The 14,177-nt window shown below is 44.2% G+C and overlaps 1 protein-coding gene across 12 annotated transcripts in view; it reads left to right on the forward strand.

Moving 5' to 3' along the window:
- Window positions 1–14,177, forward strand: part of tjp1 (tight junction protein 1) — a 137,442-nt gene that overhangs the window by 53,121 nt on the left and 70,144 nt on the right. The window contains exon 1 of one of the 12 annotated variants that reach the window (XM_062963339.1): window positions 12,858–13,154. The exons of 10 other annotated variants lie outside the window; for them this stretch is intronic. In XM_062963339.1, coding sequence (XP_062819409.1) covers window positions 13,128–13,154 — 27 coding nt within the window. In that variant the 5' untranslated portion in view covers window positions 12,858–13,127. Of the gene's footprint in view, window positions 1–12,857; window positions 13,155–13,471; window positions 13,494–14,177 lie in introns of those variants that run through there. One more of the 12 variants, XM_062963341.1, reaches the window with a different exon arrangement.

Genomic DNA, 14,177 nt, shown 5'->3' on the forward strand with positions numbered 1-14,177 from the left:
AACTTTCCAGAGTGCTCCTCATATTAAATAAAACACAAGCCAATCACCATCATTTGACAAAATGTTGTTTTGCAAAAACATAAAGCTGGGTGTTCTCATTTTGCTGTCTATTCCTTCTCTGAAAACTGCTGGGCCGAATGAGAAAAGGTTAGAATAACGATCAGGTTCTAGTGTTCTAGTTTCCAGTTCTCTCTTTAATAATTCAGGTGAAACCTGGGGACTAGAAACTCTGTTAATGTTGTGCAAGTAGAACAGTTGGTTCATTTTGTTCCAGCGAGGCAGCCAGTGACTGGATTGGCCATCAGATTCTGGTTTCATGTCAGAAGTGCAGTTTTGTTTTGAGTTTCAATCCAAACTTTAAGGGAGCTAACCAAAGTTCTGGAACTGTTTTGGAAGTGGGGTAATTTCAAGTTCAGGCTAAAACCGGGAACTGAGGTCATCTTCTTTCCTAAAGTCACACTGTATGTCCTTTCACCATGTCCACATTGGATTTGAGGTGAGGGTGCGTTGGCACTGTGGCACATTGTACAGCGTGCAAAGTATGTTCCAAACAGTCTGGCGTCAGGGAAACCACGCCCTGGGAAAATAGTTTTATCTGCCTGGATTTAAAGAGAAAACAAAGCAGGGTTTTTGCTAGTTCTCAACACAGTCGTTTGCGTAGTATGTAGCCAGTGTGTTTAATCTGCATTGTCAGGGGTTGATTGGGTTGCAAGCATACTCTGGATGGTTTTTCTCATTTCAGATTTTTTTGAAAAGTTGTCTCTATTTCTCTGTAACGCTGCATGTGATAAATAAATGAGACTGGCAGAATGATTCATATCCTGCAGTCTCAAGCCTGTTGGTAGTGATCCAGAAGCATCTTGCTGCACCTGGGATGTTAATACTATCTCTTAGTCAATCCCCCTTTCTCTGTTTTTCATCCTCTGGAGTTGTCTATGGAATTCAAGAAAATGGCTTGCTTTTCAGGGGAGTGGGTGGTCTTTTGAGTCGGGACGCCCATAGGCAAAACTTGGGAAGTGTTAAAAGGACTTTGCTAAACTGTTATCTTAACTTGTGAGAGAGACACCTTGCACTCTCATTGCCTCCATATTCCAGAATGCGGGAGTTATAGTCTGACACAAGTGGAAAGCATGGGTATTTGTATATATGTGTGCCTTTTAAGTGGCCTGTCACTCATGGCGCCTCCATGAATCAGTAGGGTTTTCTTACGCAAGGAATACTCAGAAGTGGTTTTGCCATTCCTTCCTATGAAACAGAGTCTACAGCACCAAATATTTGTTAGGCAGTCTGCACTAACACCCAGCCCTAAATCATCATCTACATGCTTCTGTTAGCCACAGAATGGGAAAAAATTGGGCTCCTGTTTTGTGGGACCAGCTTGGATCACTCGTTTTGACATTTCCTCCATCTGCGTTGCAATCCGGTACCATTTCCCCTTTTGGAAATGCTTTTGCGAGGACAATGGTTTTGGGAATTTCTCTTGTGAAATTCAATATACCGTAAGTTGCACCTTTGGGGGAGACCCTCTTCTGCAGGTCTGTATTATTTAGGAATGTTGCCAGGAACCTGTAGAAATTCCTGCTAATATGTTGGTTGTTTCAGGGTTCAAGAGAGAACACATAGTACTTCCTAAACAGTCCTGATCCGAGACGATTCAGGACTGAAATCTTTTAAGGAACATGTTTTTTAGAATCAACCTTTACTTGGTCCAAGAGGTGATATATATTGACAGGGAAGATATGCAGTATAGAGATAAGGACTACTCTGTGTGTGAGCCAAAACTAAACACAAATGCAAGACGGATGCTTGGATTCCTTCATGTGCACCATTTTCTCTTAAACCTTTTAAGCTTCTGACTTACCATAATGCATTCTTGACATATTTTGGGCTAAAAAATGACCACAGGATTCCAGCATGTATCCAGACCCGTTTGAGTGTGGGAGCCATAGCAGTTAAAGCTGTTTCAAATTGCAATGTAGATGCATCCATAATTTGACAAACCGCTACATTATGCTGTGTCTCTGCATCTGTGTGTGTATATATATTTGTGAGTGTGTATCTGTGGATTATAATAGGATGAGTGTAGGCACCTGAAGCACACACACAACCTCCCAAAAGCAGCACACACTCTTGCTTCCTCAGCCTTCTCAGAACCACACTTGGACAAAACAGGATAGTGTGTAAATATGAGATAAAAATATCCAAGACCTGCTCTGCAGCAGGAGAGGGGCCATGCAGCTGAGCCAATTTTCTTTTTCCATCCATCACTCTCTTCAATATATTCCATCATCCTCTGGTGTGTGTGTGCATGTACGTAGATAGATAGATAGACATATTGGCTCTGATGCAGATGGATGCTTGAGGTATTAAGAGAGCAAAATCAAGCTTTTGGCTGATAATTCAACCTCAGCCGTTCTTTCCAATGAACAAGAGAGGGGGGAGGGGAGGGAGACTGAGAAGCTTCTTGGAAGAGTACACACGTTTTGCCCACTCATCATATTTTCCTCCTTTCTGCAGTGCCTATGGAGAGAGGGAAGAAGGTGGGGTGAAGGAAGAGGCAATATGCACATGGTCTTTATCAGAAAGATGGGATCTGGAAGGAGATGCATAGATCTTGAGAGCTACCTACCAACTTACTTTCTTTCTTTTTTCCTCACTGGGTACAACTGAATGAGCAATCTGACAGTGGATCAGTTTAAAATCTCTTCAACTGCCATGACTCAGTGCTATGGAATCCTGGGCGTTGTAGTTTGATAAGGTCTGTAGCCTTCTCTGCCAAAGAGGGTTGGTGCCTCACTGAACTGCCTGCAAGAAAAGAGAATCTGGAAAACCCATGGGGAAATAACGGAGAAAGATATGAACTAAGAAAAGTGGTGGAGTTATTCTACCTTTCTGCTGCCTAACTTCCCATTCAGTCCCCCTTCATCCTTAGGCGGTTGTGGGTCTTAAAAACACAAAGTGTGGGGTGTAAAAATAACTATGAAAAGTTAGTGGCTTTCTAGTTCACAGAGATAGAGCAACCACAGGAAATTGTCTATTTGGTCATTGTGGTTGTTTAGTTTCCTCCCCTCCCCGCCCTTCAACGATCAAAAAGAAGTTAAATCCTTGAACACTGCAAATGGGGCTTCCTGTTTTTTTCAGCCTTGGGTGCAGGCGTACTTTCAAGCTGAACACCAAAGGATTTGAATGTTGTGGTGCAGTAGTTGGCTACTCGTAATTGTCTCATACAACAGGAAACCACAAGTTCTAGAAAATCTTCTCTGTCAGTGGTCGTTGGCAGCTTCCGTGGCAGTGTTGGGCTTTGGTTTGAACTTTATGGGAGTTCTCCAAGGTACTGAACCCTATTCCCTCCCTCCCCAAATAGGTCTAGTAGCACCCTGGCTGTCCCACTTTAACATTCGCACTAAAGCCTGGAGCAGACTGCCCACTGCATGGCCATGCCGATCAACATTGCTTTTCATGAATTGCACACTTGTGCATGAAGCCTATTGGCTCCTTTGATCAACAGAAAAAGCTGGTCAAGCCAGAAACAGAGAACATAGCCTTAACTGGGACTCCTGACTTGTTGAGTAGTTTTGTAAGCTGGGTTCACAAACCAGGATTTCTTCTTGGTTTACGATTCTTGGATCATTTGGCAGTGGTTAAGCCAGCAGCCTTGGTTTAGATTAGGTGCCAAGTTGGTTTAGCTGATCAGATTGGTGGAAAGTAGAGGCAAAGAATCTGTGGACGTAAGCACAGGACTGGTGGAACAGTAAACAAAGACTCTCTCCAACTGTGGTGCACTGAAGCTAACAATAGCAGAACCTGGAACAATTACTTCGGGGGATTACAACCCACAGAGCGCTCCCAGTGGCCCCATGGAATGGAAAATGCCCCTCTCCTCACAACATACCTTTCCCAAATTTTGTCTGTTTAAAATGGTGGCATTTTAAATTATCATTTGGTTGTTTGGACTGTTTCTTTTTTAACAGTGAGCCCACCTTGCAACACATTTCATTATTTAAAAGAGGAACTTAATACAGGTTGGATATTAATTGTCTGAAATGCCTGAGACTGGAAGTGTTTTGGATTTTAGACTATCTGTATTAGTTTATATGTACATCATGAGACGTCTTGAAGATGGGACCCAAGTCTAAACACCACATTCATTGATGTTTCATAGATACCTCCTATGTATACCCCAATTTTATATGATATTTTAATAACTTTGTGTATGAGTACAATTGTCCTAGCACTAAGAGTGTGGAATGCCTTCCATGCAGGAATTTTTCTGACTTTATTACTCCTAGCCTTGCAGCAAAGGCATGTTTCCCTTCTTACTCCCAGCCACCCGCATAGACTATCTAGGCTGGGGATGGCTTGCCTGGGACAGAATCCATGCAAGGCTTGTTATCTTGGCTGGCTTAGGAGGGCTTTTCTGCTGAGCTGTATTCCGTGCTGATTTTTTGCTTGAGCTGTGCTTTAATAGCCTTGCTCTTTTAAAGGAGAATAGTCATTTTAGAGAGGCATGTAAGGAGTCTGCATGGTAGAAAAATGGTTTATAAATGTTTAAACAAGGAGAGCAAGAGAGAGAGAATGAGATGGATTCGGTGGGACTGGGAAGCAAAGTGGGTGACAAGTCATCGCCTCTTCCTGATTCCTGCAACATGAAGAACAAACCAGGCCTGCAAGAGAATTTTGCAGCATTGACATGCTCCTGCCAAATTTCCAGGCCGCCTTCTCCATAGAGACTCCATCCTATTCTGCCACCTCTTCCTCAGCTTTTTGCTCCACTGAATTAGATAGTCCTTGAACAGCAATCTCTCATCCAAGGAAAAACCAGGACTACTTGGCTTTAATTTCCAAGATCAGACGGGATTTGTGCCTTTAGGGTATTATTGTGATGCATTCTGTATAAGGAAGCATCTATTGTTCATATGTGATACCATTTATGAGTTTATAAGGCTTGGGTATTGTGAAAAGAAGAGATGTGTATCATTCTGCCTAGTCTTGCCAATTGTATGGAACCCTGAAGAACTCAGTTTCGGAGATTACATGTTGGCTGGGGGCATTCCAGAAGCTGTAATTTTAAAAAGTAACATTTCAAAGCTCCATAGAAGTATCAGTGTGAGGTGTTGTATTAACACGGAATATTTAGACCTGAATTCTATTGAAAGAAACTAGAATAGAATCACCGAATCCATTGTGCAGTGGTGAACTTGACCACAATTTTGGCAGCAATGCTCTTTGTTCAGATATACACACTCCACCCTCACAATTGGTTGCAACAATTACAGGCACTATTAATATTTGCAGTGGTTTGCATATTCAATTGTATTGTGCTGTGTCTGCAATCTATCTATCTGTCTATCTATAGATTGAGAGCGAGAGGAAAGTAAAGCAAGCACGCCAACAATGAAGCTATAATGGGATTTCCTCCTTCCCAGAGCAGCTGAAACAATCAGTAAAAGATGCCAGCGCTCTTCCAAATGACTGGGTTCCTTTCTGTGCAGTGGCCCAGTAGTCTCCTGATGCATCCTCTTCGGCAAGGAGCAGACCTTTTGGGCAGAGTTTTGCAAACTATTTCAAAAAAAGAGTGTGTGCAGGCAAAGGAAGGCTTTCGGTGGCTCCCCTCTTCCTGGCCTTGTTCAGATGTAACAGCAAACCATGGTTATATGGATGACTTGTGAGGAGGAAATATTTAACTTTTCTGTAAGGTTAAAGCATGTCTAAACCACAGATTTTTAAAAGTCAAATAATTGAAACCCGGTTTTTAATATCTTCTTTAGTTAGCAAACTGGTTTGGACAAGGGATCAATTTGCTTTTGCTTATGCTGGTTATTGTGATATTATGTGATTTTGTTTTGCCCTAAATAGTGGTATAAAGCCAGAAGATTAATACATTAATAAACATGTAGAACACGTAGAAAGTGGATTTTTGCACTACAGCTCCCAGAATCCCCCTAAACTGAACGGCTACTGATTACATCAGTTGAGGGTTCTAGGTGTTGTAGTCTTAAAAAACCTTTTTTCTGGGCTCTGATACATAGGAAAATGTATTGTTTTTATTGAATTTGTATCACATTGTTCTCCCAGTTTGAGACTCAAAGCAGCTTACAATGTAAGTTAAACAGAATGGGTTTTCCTTTCCATCTCAGCTTGGCTTTATCAAAGTCTCTGTTTCCTATGTCTTCAGTTAAAGCCCCAGGAGGGAAAGAGACCCAGCTTCTTTTGTGGCTGCAAAAGTTCTACACATGAGCTGTGTGTGCTTCCATGCTGAGCAAGGATATTTGCAAACTCAAAGCAGCAGAAATGTTTGGTTGAGCTTTCTTTTCTTTCTTTCTTTCTGGATTCTTCCACGCTCACTTATCTCCGTTGTGAATTCTCTGTGGAATGCCATCCACTGTTCTTTTTGTGAAGCTACCATATCGAAGCTCAAAAAATGGGAACATAACCCTGGCAATTCAATATGATCCGATTGCGCTCTGGTGAGCGATGGGAGCTGTTTATTAATACAAGAGCTTAGTGTGGTACCGGCCATAAAGTCATTGTGGTGGTTAAAAAAAGGAGGAGTTGGGTAAAGAGAGGCCTCTAATGTATTGAGTGGCTCATGAAATATGCACTAAAGTTCAAATTTGTGAAGAAAGGTCAATAGAAGATAATTACAGAACAAGAACAGCGGCAGAAGGCAGCCTTGGGATCTATAAGCCTCCCTGAAAAACTGCACTCTGCATTTTCATTTATATTTTTAAACAGCCAATAATGTTTAAAGCGTCATTCATTTCACACTGATAGAACAGCTTTGCTCAGACAAATTCAGTGTAATTGGCGGAAGGAAATAAAAGGAAAATACCTTTGGTATCTGTTGAGGTTTGGTTCTACCGTAGGACCTCTGTGGATATCAAGTCCATGAATGCTTAAGTCCCATTATACAGAATGGTGTAGAAAAATTGGAATTTCTTTTCTTTTCTTTTTTTTGAGTGAATACAGTATTTCCGAGCCATGCATAGTTGCATGCATCAATCTGGCAGGCTGACTATATATAAGTCCACACCATATTTTTTTTCTTTTTACATGGTGGCAAATTGTGATTTTCCAGAAAATACAAACTGTTCCAAAATAATTGAGTGTTGCTACCTGGCATTTATATGAATATAAGAATTGTGCTGTTTTTTTTTTTAAGAGAAGGGGGAAATGCTCTTTTTAGGCAGAAAAAAGTCTTGGAAAACAAGTAATTTCTGGAAACCCTTTTTAGCACATGACCTCATGCATTTTCTCTGCTCAGAAGCAGATTTCCTGTTGTGGTCCCAGCCTTTTCCTTCCTTTCCTGCACGGCTGGAGAATGAAAACGATAGAAACAGAGAAAGGTTGCTGTGATTTTGGAATACTGTGGTATTCTCGGGGAAACGGCTTTAGTGTTAACTATTTGTAGGTTTTCAAAGAGATGGCCATGTAAAAAGGAGGAAGGAGGGAAAGAAATGTGGCGGCACTTTTCAGGCAATTTGTGGAGGGAAGGTAAATTGGGCTTTATTTTTACCATGGTTGGCTCCAAAAGTGGTTGGGCCAGATCTAAGCCAGCTACCTCAACACAAGGCACACAAAGCAACACCCTCCCCCCAACTGCCTGGACTTAAGAAGGCTTCTTCCCCCTCCCTGTATCTCTTGGTACTATCCTATGCTTTCTCAGAGCTAAGATTCCTAAGGGCTGTTTCTAAGGTCTTGTTGCTGCCCAGGTAGGCCAATTTACCCCAAACCCCCTTTCTCAGGAAAAACAGCCAAAGAGCTGAAGAAATACTTTGAACTGAACCTTTTTGCAAGGCTGAGCCAAGATTCTGTTTCAAATATAAACAGGGGGGCTTAGAATCGGTGCCAAAATAAACCCATTCTTGGTGGGATTAGGAAGCCTCACGCTGAACTGCTGGATTCCTCCACTCCAAATTAAATTCAGGCCTCATAGTCAAACTGCTGGAAGTGTTCTTTTAAAGCTGAATAAATGATGAAAGTGGTTAGAGCCCCAATGCAGAAAACCAAGACCAAGGGCCAATTCACTCCCCATTTCTATTGGTTCATCAGTAACGGGGAGTGCTAAATTTGGCCCCTTTTCTACCAAATGCTACGAGGGGCGGAGCTTTCCAGGATACCAAACCATGGCGGGGTTATGTGCCCCAATGTTTCCCAGCTGGAGTGTGCAGTTCCCTTCTAAAATAGAAGTTAAGCTTCAATTCCTGGGACCTAAATCATGGGATTTAAATGCCTGCATTGAGTCCCCCCCCCCCCCCATAAATGTATTTGACTGCAATCTGCACACAGTGATGAACACAGGAAGTGGGGTGCAGTGTTTTTCCTGCTTTTCTGAAATCGACAATTCCAGGAATCCAGAGAAAAGCCTCTTCTGGCTTGCCTCCAGGACAGAAAAGGGTCGGGTTCCAACTCTTGCCATCTTTGGCCTTGCCCCGAAATCCCAGAGACCAGGAGGGCCCGTTTCTCTGTATCTACTCTGGGTTTGCAGCAGGGCACGAGCGATGCTCGTGGCTCACTTAGAATGCAGCAGTGCAGCCGTGGGCTGCTCCAGGCCGCGGGAAGTGATCAAATTCTGCCGGCCTTGCATTCTTGGTTCTGGCTCGGAAAGACTCAAGCAGCTTATTTGGACTTAAGGGAACGCTGCTGCTTTGGCAGACCCCAAGCTTCCCATATTAGAAGGGAAAAAAACATGAAATGCTTGGGGACAAATGTATTTGGGCCTTTCAGATTTTGGAATATTTCTATATAACATGGTACAAAATGATGTATTTTGGCGATAGGATACAAAAATTAGTATTTCATATATACCACTATACTTTTGTGCATTAAATGAAGTATGTGTAACTCTGATCCACCGAAAGTCAAGGTGTCACTATCTGAGTCACCCAAGTGACAATTCTGGAGGATTTAGGGCATCGGGAATGCCATTCATTCATTTCTTTAAATGAGGTTGGTTGCAGACATCCATTAGCATTCTACTTTATGTGAATGAGCTGGGATTTGCACAGGGCTGGGTTGCTACTCTGTGTAAGGTTTGGCTGGCAGCCTGTGAACATTTCCTCAGAAGTTAATCCTACTGAATTTACTGGCCCTGACGCCCAGGCAAACATTGCGCTTAATGACTATTGTGCCACTGGGCCCGATACAGATGTATTATTTATAAATCTTACTGATTTTCGTTGAGCAGGGAAGAGGGGCTTGACTCCAGTAAGGCTTGCATTGTGTTGGCGAAGGCTCTCATGGCCGGAATCACTGGATTACTGTGAGTTTTCTGGGCTGTCTGGTTATGCTCCAGAAGCATTCTGGCCTGACATTTTGCCCACATCGTGGCAGGCACCACCAGAGGCTGTGAGGCCTATTGGAAACTACTAGGCAAGAGAGGTTTATGTATCTGTGGAAAGTCCAGGGTGGGAGAAAGAACTCTTGTGTGTGAATGTTGCAACTGATCAGCAGTGAATAGCCTTGTACCTTCAAAGCTTGGCTGCTTCCTGCCTGGGGGAATCCTTTGTTGGGAGGTGATTAGCTGGCCCTGATTGTTTCTTGTCCGGAATTCCCGTTTTTAGAGTTCCTGATTTTAGTTTTTAAATACTGTACTGGCAACCAGATTTTGTTCATGTGCATGTGCTTCCTCTTGTGGCTTCCTCTTGATCAGGGGTCCCCAAACTAAGGCCTGGGGGCCAGATGCGGCCCTCCAAGGTCATTTACCTGGCCCCCGCCCTCAGTTTTATAATATAATATTTTAATATCATTTTAATAATATAATATATTGTATATACATATAATATTGATAATAATATTATAATATTATATAATATAATAGTAATAATACCATATAATAATATGAATTATGTGTTATATATTACATATAATATTACAGTATAGTGGTATAGTTCAATATAGTAATATATAATGCTAATATTGTGCTATGCTAATAATATAATATATTGTATGTACATACAGCTGCTCTGAGTCCCCTTCAGGGTGAGAAGGGTGGGATATAAATGTAATAAATAAATGTAGTAAATGAATAAGTAAATAATTTTAGACTTAGGTTCACCCAAAGTCTGAAATGACTTGAAGGCACACAACAACAACAACAATCCTAATTAACCTGACTATCTCATTGGCCAGAAGCAGGCCCAAATTTCCCATTGAAATCCTGATAGGTTTATGTTGGTTACAATTGTTTTCATTTTTAAATATTGTATTGTTCTTTCATTGTTGTTGTTGTTTTGCACTACAAATAAGAGATGTGCAGTGTGCATAGGAAATTGTTTATTTGTTGTTGTTTTTTTCAAAACGATAATTCGGCCCCTCCACAGTCTGAAGGATTGTGGACCGGCCCTCAGCTTTAAAAGTTTGAGGAGCCCTGCTCTTGATCTTGCATGCCTGGTGATGATTGTGCATGGCTTGGTTTTGTGGCTCTTTTGCGTGTTATCCCTCTAATGTGCTGTGGTCTTTCCTATCTGGTCCTAAGCTGCCTTTGGGAGAAAGAGAGCGGCGTTAAGTGCTGGGAAACAACCCAGTAACTCCAGGAGACTTTCATCCAAGGCTCCTGTTTTGTGCTGCAGCAGCTGTCAGTCAAGCAAGTTCCCGTTAGGTGTGGCCCCTCCCTGCCCTGCCCCCGTCCTCCTCCTGCCTCTGCATCTGCCTCCATCCTTGTGCGTGTCTCTCTTTCCTCCTTTCCTTCCTTCCTTCCTTCCTTCCTCCCTCCTCTCCCCCGGCGGCGCTCTGCCTGGCAGCAGGACCAACGCCGCGCGCGCTCCGTCCCGCCTCCCGGGCTCCCCCTCGGCCGCTGATAGGCTCGCCTCATCCCGGAAGCTGGGCGGCCCGTCACCGCCAGGCCCCGCCGGCCGAACCATCGCGCGCCTGGAAAAAGGGGGAGCCCGGCCGGGCAGCAGAGGCCACGCCACATGGCCATCCCTATATCCCGGTGGGGGAGAGAGAAGGCAACCCATGCAAAAGAAGGAAGGGGAAGCAAGCCTCATCTCTGGAGGCTTTTTAAAAAACCTATAGTCCTGTTTTGTTCTCATACATTGATCAGTTGGGTTGCTGCTATCATGCCATGGAGGCTTCCTCTGGGACAGGAATGGGGTTGGACTAGATGGCCCTTGGGGCCTCCCCCAACCCTAGGATTGCTCTGCTCAACTATTGGAAAGGATGCTAGAAGGCAGATGGAGGCAGCTTCCTTTCTGCTGCTCCAGAGACTGGGACGCCACAGGGCCAAACCTCAGGGAAAGAGATGCCATCCAAACCTCTGCCAACTCTAATAATAATAATTTATTCTTACAGCAGAGTCTCACTTATCCAACATTCGATTATCCAACACAGTCTGTCTCCCACCCCAATCCACAGCTGCTTCGCTAGGCAGCAAGGATTGAACTTTTTATAGATTTAATTTCCAACAATGTTGCTACTGCAAGTTCATTTTATGCAATTCTATCTTGATTTGTACTCAATTTGTTAGTAGCCAATGTTTTTCAATATATTGCAATGCTTTGGTGCTAAATTCATGAATACAGTAATTACTACATAATGTTACCGCGTATTGAACTGCTTTTTCTGTCAATTTGTTATAAAACATGATGTTTTGGTGCTTTATTTGTAAAATCATAATGTAATTTGATGTTTAATAGGCCTTTCCTTAATCCTTCCCTATTATCCAACATTTTTGCTTATCCAACGTTCTGCCGGCCCGTTTATGTTGAATAAGTGAGACTCTACTGTATTTATTTATTACAGCATTTGTATCCTGCCCTTCTCACCCAAGGGGGGACTCAGGGTGGCTTACAATAAAAGCACATATATAATTATAATGGAATACATTGCAATTCAATTAAAATTACAGTACAGTCTCACTTATCCAAGCTAAACGGGCCGGCAGAAGCTTGGATAAGTGAATATCTTGGATAATAAGGAGGGATTAAGAAAAAGCCTATTAAATATCAAATTAGGTTATGATTTTACAAATTAAGCACCAAAACATGTTATACAACAAATTTGACAGAAGAAGTAGTTCAATACACAGTAATGTTATATTGTAATTACTGTATTTATGAATTTAGCACCAAAATATCACAATATATTGAAAACATTGACTACAAAAATGGCTTGGATTATCCAGAAGCTTGGATAAGTGAGGCTTGGATAAGTGAGACTCTACTGTAATTCATTAGACATTCATAAAATAATAATGATCCACTTCTATATCTTGATTGAGACACATGCATTTTACATGGTACACCTTGGGCAGTTTTGAGGCGTTTCGACTTCCATTCCTGAAATGGAATACAACCCGCCCCACCAGGCAGGAATCAGCCAGGCCTTGAAGCTGCAAGGCCACTCAGTGCTAATCAAGGCGGCCAGTGGCAAACATGCACACTTGCCTCAGGCAGACCAGAGCTGGACATGATTCCACAGATATACAAACCCCACTTGCCTAGTTTCCAACAGAGTTCACAAGCTCAGAGGATACCTGCCGTAGATGTGGGGAAAATGTCAGGGGGGGGGAGTGCTTCTGGAACAGGGCCAGGCAGCCCGGAGAACTCACAGCAACCCAGTGATTCTGGCCATGAAAGCCTTCGAAAATGATGATGAGAGTAAAAGCAGGATAGGGCAAGAGTGCAAGAGAAAGGCAGGCGCAAGGCCGAGCTGGAGGGAGAGGAGAGGGTCTGGGCTCCCTTGTCCGGGCTTCTCCCCCGCGGGAAGGCTGCGATGGGCGCTCCCACCGCCTCCCGCCTCTGAGGGGCGGCCTGGGCTCGGTCTGCTGGTGCTGTTGGGCGGCTCCGAGGAGAGCGAGGCCGGGCTCCTGTGGGGCTTCCCGGCGGAGGATGGGAAGGGGAAGAGGAGGAGGAGGAGGAGGAAGGGGAGGAGGGAGCCGAGGAGGCGGCGCCCGAGGAGCCCGAGCCGGAGCCAGCGGGCCAAGCTGGCCTCCTCCTCTTCCGAGGGAGAGCCACTGAGAGAGAGAGAGAGAGAGAGAGAATCAGAGAGAGAGAGAGAGAGAGAGAGAGAGGGAGGGAGCGGCGCCTCCTCCTCCTCCCTCTCTCCCTTCCTCCCTCCCTCCCTCCCTCATCCCCCTTTCCCTCTCTTTTTTCCTCCTCTTCCTCCCGTTGGAGGAAGGAAACAAAATGTCTGCCCGAGCCGCCTCGGCCAAGGTAAGCGGGGCCAAGAAGGGGACAGAGGGGAGGCCTCGCGGGGAGGAGGAGAAGGAGGAGGCGGCGGCGGACCCGCTTCCCAACTTGGCCGGAGCCTCGCCTGCCTGCTTGCCTGCCTGCCTGCCTGCCTTCCTGGGGCCCGGTTGGCGTTGTTCTGGAGCAGGGAGGGAGCCCTGGGCTCGCCTAGAGCAGCCCCTTGCATCGCTCGGGAGGGAAGAGAGGGAGACGGAGTTTTCCCGGCTGTCTGGCCATGTCCCAGAAGCAGCATTCTCTCCTGCCCTTTCTCCCACATCTATAGCAGGCATCCTCTCAGAGGCTGTGAGGTCTCTTGGAAACTAGGCAAGTAGGGCTTAGATATCTGTGGAAGTTCCTGGGTGGGAGAAAGAAAGAACTCTTGACTGTTGGAGCAAAGTGGGAATGTTGCCATTGGCTACCTTATCATTGAATGGCCCTGCTGCTTCCTGCCCTGGGGAAATCCTTTGTTGGGAGGCGTTAGCTGGCCCTGATGGTTTCCTGGCCGGAATCCCCCTGTTTTCGGAGTGTTGTTCTTTATTTACTGTCCTGATTTTGGAGTTTTTAAATACTGGCAGCCAGATTGTGTTCATTTTCATGGTTTCCTCCCTTCTGTTGAAATTATCCACATGCTTGTGGATTTCATGGCTTTTCTGTGTAGTCTGACATGGTAGTTCTGAGAGTGGTCTAGCATTTCCGTGTTCTCCAATAATATTCTCCAATAATATCCAGATGATTGTGTGTTTCATATGGGCCTCTGCCTCACGAGAGCTCTAAAGTCGGCTGGGGACCGGAAGGGGTTGGGATTTCAGCCTCTCATCACCCCTGTTGTTGTTGCGATGGAGGACTTGTGTGCCTAGTGAGATATCTCGGAGGTGGGATCCAAGTCCAAACTCAAAGTTCATTTATGTTTAATAGCACCTTATCACCTGAAGGTAACTTGGTTGCTGTTTTTTAAAACAATTCCGTGCATGAAACAAAGTTTCGGTATGTTGAGTCCCCAGAAAGCAA

Source organism: Anolis carolinensis, unplaced genomic scaffold (genome assembly GCF_035594765.1).
Source record: "Anolis carolinensis isolate JA03-04 unplaced genomic scaffold, rAnoCar3.1.pri scaffold_11, whole genome shotgun sequence".
Lineage (NCBI taxonomy): Eukaryota > Metazoa > Chordata > Lepidosauria > Squamata > Dactyloidae > Anolis > Anolis carolinensis.